At 38.4% G+C, this 5,882-nt stretch overlaps 2 protein-coding genes across 2 annotated transcripts; both read left to right on the top strand.

Moving 5' to 3' along the window:
• The first annotated feature begins 878 nt into the window (after window positions 1-878).
• LOC135702128 (zinc finger protein 780B-like) lies at window positions 879-2,469 on the top strand. Its single transcript, XM_065223126.1, has 5 exons — window positions 879-933; window positions 1,008-1,186; window positions 1,244-1,670; window positions 1,741-1,978; window positions 2,047-2,469. Exons 2-5 carry the CDS (start codon window positions 1,034-1,036, stop codon window positions 2,168-2,170), a joined length of 942 nt encoding a protein of 313 aa, XP_065079198.1. The 5' UTR covers window positions 879-933; window positions 1,008-1,033; the 3' UTR covers window positions 2,171-2,469.
• A 1,383-nt stretch (window positions 2,470-3,852) lies between these two features.
• Window positions 3,853-5,276, top strand: LOC135702136 (zinc finger protein 2-like). Its single transcript, XM_065223132.1, has 4 exons — window positions 3,853-4,122; window positions 4,180-4,636; window positions 4,726-4,948; window positions 5,017-5,276. The coding sequence occupies exons 1-4, from the start codon at window positions 3,970-3,972 to the stop codon at window positions 5,207-5,209; spliced, it is 1,026 nt and encodes a 341-aa protein (XP_065079204.1). The 5' UTR covers window positions 3,853-3,969; the 3' UTR covers window positions 5,210-5,276.
• Window positions 5,277-5,882: the final 606 nt, after the last annotated feature.

Below are 5,882 nucleotides of genomic sequence, written 5' to 3' on the forward strand. Positions count from 1 at the left end.
TTTAACACCCTCTCTCATCCTCAAATTGACCACACAGCAAAGAAAAAATTTAATATCGATCAACGAAATTCAAGCTGATGTATGAAATAATGATGTAATAGCAAAAAGCAGCTACAATATTACATCAATGGATGTAATTTTGTTCGCAAAATCGATGTACATCGTGCAATGTGATATTACACAACCGATGGATTGACCTGGTTGCAGCAGTTTCGATGTAATATTCAACAACTTTTTTTGCTGTGCACTTTGTCAAACAGCTTAGGCGTGACTTTCTACCAGCTATTTCACAAAACTGGGCTAACTAATTTCTATTTTTTATGAAACGCACAAATGTTGGCTACTTTTCTCGTGGTTCTAGAAGAAACAATCTCAAAATAATGTTTTATTTCAAAGTTCAAGTGGTAGTAATCGTCATTTTAACTGCTCGAATGAAGTGGTAAGTAACGGTGAAGGCATTTCGTCGATCTTTTTGAAGATTTTTTTTTTCAAATACACCTAGCATCCCTGCCTACAACTGCTCGAGCTATAGTGAACTTATAAGTGAGTGTTTTTATGTGACGTAATAAATGGATACACCTGAAAACAGTAAACAAACGTGCTGATGCTCCACGCAGACGTCACGAATGAACGCGATGAGCGCTTGTTCATGAGTTTGACATCCAATGGTGGTTTGCTTACCTTTTCCTGTTGGTCGATTCAAGTGGATTCGAGTTTTAAAATAACATGGACTTAAATTTACGTTTCCCAACTATGTTCTTTTAAAAAATCTTCCGCTCTAGAAAATTAAAAACAAAAGCATTTAAAAAAAAAGTCAATATTTTTCTTCTAAGTTCATGTAAGCAAACTACCATCAGAAGTCAAAAAAGTGAGGACTCGACGGTGTAACTCACTATTTGAATGATCAAAATATTGCACATCAACATCAACAAGGTACAGAGAAAGTTTCACTAAATTTTGAACATTTTAAATTATTAATAGTTACATTGTTACATTGTTGTTTTCAGCCTTATTTGAGATAAAGATAACAAAAATGAGTTCACAAATTATCACAGAGCAACCAAAATTGAGGGAATATTTCCAAAAAGTCTGTCGGTTATGTTTCAGTGAAGAAATGCTTGAAGATGTTTTCAAAATCAAACAAGACGAAATTATTCGATGGATATCGGATTTACTCTCTATTGTGGTATGTGTCAAACATCCTGATCGATTTTAAAGAAAAGCTGAACCGTTTCTCTCACAGGTTTCCGAAGACGACCAAATCAGCCGATCCATTTGCGCTATCTGTCGGGCACGGTTGTACGAATTCCACAACTACAAAGTGAGCTGCCTCGAAGTGCAAGAAGTACTTCGGAGCCAAATATGTCCGGCTGCGGAGAAAGACACAGAACCTGCACTATTTGATCAGAAAACATCCGAGCTGCAAGACGACTCAGGCACGGACGATCTGCTCGATGAAATGAAAATTTCAGCCGAAAACACCGAACTAGATGCAGAAACCGTTGAAATTGAGCACATCGAACAACCCGTTAGGCAGAAGAAATCCGGACAGAAACAATATGTTTATGAGTATAAAGTAGTGAACAAAACCCAAGTGGTGTCATGCAGCACCTGCGGTAAAAAAGTTCCAAAATCTTGTCTACAGGCCCATCAAGATAAGCATAAGCATCGTTAGTACCTTCTCAACATTATTTTTTTCACGCTTATGTACATCAAATTAATTTCCCCACTGTTCCTTAGGATACCACAAAACAGGTCTTCCTATCTACAAATGCGAACATGGTTGTGTAGGTATGAAGTTCAAAAGCCTGCAAACCCAACTGCATCACTATGTGAACGTTCACGATTATCGGGCAATGGAGTGCAAAGTTTGCTGCAAATTGTTTAGATCCCAAACCAATCTATACTACCACATGAAAAGAATACATCAGTTGAAATCATACCATTGCACGATTTGCAACAGTTCGTTTCCAATAAAGTAAGGATAAGACGAGGCGAAAATTCCTGCGTTAAAAAATAATAAACATTTCCTACCGCAATTTTCAGATGTCAGCTGGATCGGCACATGAACATTCACAGCGCTAAGGATCAACACTGCTCGATATGCGAGTATGCTACCAACATAAAGCATAACCTAACCCGACATATGCTTATACATGAGAGGCAGTAGAGGAAAAAAAAAGCGAAAGCGGAACCAGAATTGACCAGGATAAGGGTCGTGTGACTTCCTGTCACTAGTGAGGTGACAAAAGTAACATCGTGTGAGGTGACTCTCCGTGCAAATCAAATGGAGAGTTACTTCACACAGCGTGACTTTTGTCACCTCACCAGTGACAGAGAGTCACACGACTCGCATAATAGGCCTGACGAGTTTACAGTTGATAGTTAAAAATAAGAAAACAAATCGTTTTTTGATAGGAATATAGGAATATTTCGCATCATCGATAAAAGTCATTAAAAAAAGCTTGGTTTTAAAAACGGCCGAACAACGAAATTTTTCAATTCATTCATAGGTCCTCAGGCTAAAACGGACTAACATATTTTTGTTCGCTCCATAGCTTCCATTGATAACTCTAGTGACGTAGAAGGGCCGATGATTGAAAATTTTCAAATCAAAGCAGGCCCTACTGTTGTTTCGCGGTTGAGACAGGGTCGATGATTTGTTTTTCATTTATTTTACGCTAAATTTTACGGTATGAAAAGGCTTAGGCCGTTCGCCTAATGCTGTTGTATTTTATAAGGACTGTTTCAATTTGAAGCTAGAACAGAAACGCACCTCTCGCAATGCTGAGTTGCAGTTTCATTATTAGAGCACTATTTTGCACCAGATTTGCAACTGCTCGACTATTCTGTTTTATTTCTGAGCGAGTTTGAAACACGAATGGAACTCTGTTTCAAATTTATTTAGATGTATTTGAAGATGTTTCGAAGAGCTTCACAAAAAAACAGAGAACAGTAAAGTTTATGGAACTTGATGATTACAAATATCTTTTAGAACTGTGCGTTGCGCTGATCGTGTTGCAGTTTTATTTTTGACAGTTTCAAATTATAGAATTGTCGAGTCGTTCAAAACAATTTTGAAACTCAGCATTGCGAACGGCCTTAGCAAAGGGCTTACCATTTCTGATGACAAGCAAAAAAGCTTAACAAAAAGGGCCTAACCATTGAAAGAAGATTTACAAAAAGTCTCATTAATTTGTATAATAATTATGAGCACTATACAACAACAAACTATACAAGCGTGACCAGGGATGTGCTCATAATTTATTATACTAATAATAATGCTCATGTTCATAGTTTGTCCTGCAAGTGTGTCTGCGGCATATGTCATACAAGTGTATCCGCGACATAGCCCCTATATTCATCACATTGGTAAGAGCTAAGACGAAATTCTTGATTGCTGCCCCCGTGGAAATTTCTCCAAATGGAACACAGACTGAGTCAGGAATGAGACCTAAATGATTTTTCTATGATTAAGATACATAACAACCCACCTCGTCCATTGTAAAAGTCCTATTAAAAAAAGATCAAGCAATAAGTTATATTATAATTTTATTGTTCTTGACATTAAATTATATGGTAGCTACTATTGATTTTATTGGATACAATAGGTGCTATGTTATTGAATGGTGCATTTTTATTCGGGTGCCCTCGAAATCCCTGAACGTCTATCAAAACTCAGTTTTATAAAATTTAATGTGAAAAGATATTTTCCAAATACACTTGGCATCCCTTCCAGGAACTGCTCGAAAAAAGTGAGCGTTTTTACGTGACGTAATATATGGATGGCCCAAAAACAGTAAACAAATTTTAATGATCAAAACAGTGCACATCAACATTGATATCCACAGAAAAAGTTTCACTAAATTTTGAACAACCATTGAAATTATTATTCATAATTCGTTCTTAAACTGCCTGGTCTTGTTGCTCGAACTGAAATTTTCTGCCTTATTTGAAACATAAAAAATCATGAGTTCACAAATTATCAAAGACCAACCTAAATTGACGGAATATTTCCAAAAAGTCTGTCGATTATGTTTCAGTGAAGAAATGCTTGAAGATGTTTTCAAGTTCAAACAAGACGAGATTATTCGACGGATATCAGATTTACTCTCTATTGTGGTATGCATCAAAAATCTCGTCCGATTTTACATCATAACCAAACCGTTTCTCTTGCAGATTTCCGAAGACGACCAAGTCAGCCGATCTATTTGCACTATCTGTCGGGCACGGTTGTACGAATTCCACGACTACAAAGTGAGCTGCCTCGAAGTGCAAGATGTCCTTCGGAGCCAAATATGTCTGGCCGTGGAGAAAGATCTTTCCGTGTTGGACACAGAACCCGCATTAGACTCTGACCAAATAAAATCCGAGTTGCAGGAATACTTAAACACGGAAGAAAATCTGCTTGAAGAAATGAAAATTTCACCCGAAAACACCGAACAAGATGCAGAAACCGTTAAGATTGATCACATCGAACAACCCGTTAGGAACCGTTCTGTACGGCAGAAGAAATCCGGTCAGAAACGATATGTTTATGAGTATAAAGTAGTGAACAAAACCCAAGTGGTGTCATGCAGCACCTGCGGTAAAAAAGTTCCAAAATCTTGTCTACAGGCCCATCAAGATAAGCATCGTTAGTACCTACTCAACATTATTATTTTTTTTCACGCTTATGTACATCAAATTAATTTACGCACTGTTTCTGATGATCTCACAAAACAGGTCTTCCAAACTACAAATGCGAACGTGGCTGTGTAGGCATGAAGTTTAAATGCCGGCAAACCCAACTTCAGCACTACGTGAACGTTCACGATTATCGGCCATTGGAGTGCAAACTTTGCTACAAATTATTCAGCGCCAAAAGCAGTCTTAACTACCACATGAAGAGCGTACATCAGTTGAAACCATACCAATGCACGATTTGCAACAGTTCGTACCCGATAAAGTAAGGATTAGATGAGGCGAACATTCCTGCGTTAAAAATTAACCAACTTTTCCTACCGCAATTTTCAGATATCTACTGGGGCGGCACATGAAGATTCACAGCGCTAAGATGGATCATCACTGCTCGATATGCGAGTACGCTACCAACATAAAGCATAATCTAACCCGACATATGCTTATGCATGCGAGACAGGAGAAAGAAAGAAACAAAGCAAAGGTAGATCCAGAATTGATGACCATCCTAAGTAGGAAGCTACTATAAAAGGCTAAGGGAGTATCTCCCCCCCTATTCTGCGAGTCGCATGACTCTCTGTCACTAGTGAGGTGACTCTCCGTGCACGTGACTTTTATCACTTCACTAATAGAGAGGCCACGACTCGCCTGACAAGTTTGTAGTTGAAAATAGGAATAGTCTATTTTATTAAATGACAGGAGCTAATTTGCCAAACAGAATTTGCTGATATTTATGTTGCTTCTCACAGCACCTCCTGTCAAAGTTCAATCATGAGTTGAATTAGAATCGTCTCGTAAAATGTTCTCTAAGCATAAGGTATGATCGATCTATTAAGGGGTTACGTATATGTAAAATCGACTAAAAATATGTGTTTTTCAAAAATGGTCGGATTCGATTCGTATTAGTAAACACGTATTCGCATTAGTAAGCACGTGTTGAGGTGAAATGTTACTTACTTACTTATCCTGGTCCGACATCCCTCAGGATTGCACCTGCATCACAATGTTACGCCAATTCACTCGGTCCGAGGCTGCTTGTCTCCAATTTCTTGACCATCCCACACTTCCAAGATCCTGCTCCACTTGGTCTAACCACCTTGCTCGCGGTGCTCCTTTTTTGCGGGATTGTTGTCCGGTATCCATCTTACCCGTCCAGCTTTCGCAACTTTCTGGATATACGGTTCGCCATAGAGTTGCGCCAG

The sequence above is a fragment of the Ochlerotatus camptorhynchus genome, unplaced genomic scaffold (assembly GCF_037179485.1).
Source record: "Ochlerotatus camptorhynchus isolate MF236.1 unplaced genomic scaffold, CSIRO-AGI_Acam_v1.1 ptg000017l, whole genome shotgun sequence".
Classification (NCBI taxonomy): Eukaryota; Metazoa; Arthropoda; class Insecta; order Diptera; family Culicidae; genus Ochlerotatus; species Ochlerotatus camptorhynchus.

What these genes read in the sequence shown, in the direction of transcription:
- LOC135702128 (XM_065223126.1), top strand. Translation starts at nt 1,034, where the DNA reads ATGAGTTCACAAATTATCACAGAGCAACCAAAATTGAGGGAATATTTC. An exon ending in CGGATTTACTCTCTATTGTG is followed by an intron (nt 1,187 to 1,243) that starts GTATGTGTCAAA and finishes TTTCTCTCACAG; the next exon opens with GTTTCCGAAGACGACCAAAT. An exon ending in TCAAGATAAGCATAAGCATC is followed by an intron (nt 1,671 to 1,740) that starts GTTAGTACCTTC and finishes ACTGTTCCTTAG; the next exon opens with GATACCACAAAACAGGTCTT.
- LOC135702136 (XM_065223132.1), top strand. Translation starts at nt 3,970, where the DNA reads ATGAGTTCACAAATTATCAAAGACCAACCTAAATTGACGGAATATTTC. An exon ending in CAGATTTACTCTCTATTGTG is followed by an intron (nt 4,123 to 4,179) that starts GTATGCATCAAA and finishes TTTCTCTTGCAG; the next exon opens with ATTTCCGAAGACGACCAAGT. An exon ending in AACAGTTCGTACCCGATAAA is followed by an intron (nt 4,949 to 5,016) that starts GTAAGGATTAGA and finishes CGCAATTTTCAG; the next exon opens with ATATCTACTGGGGCGGCACA.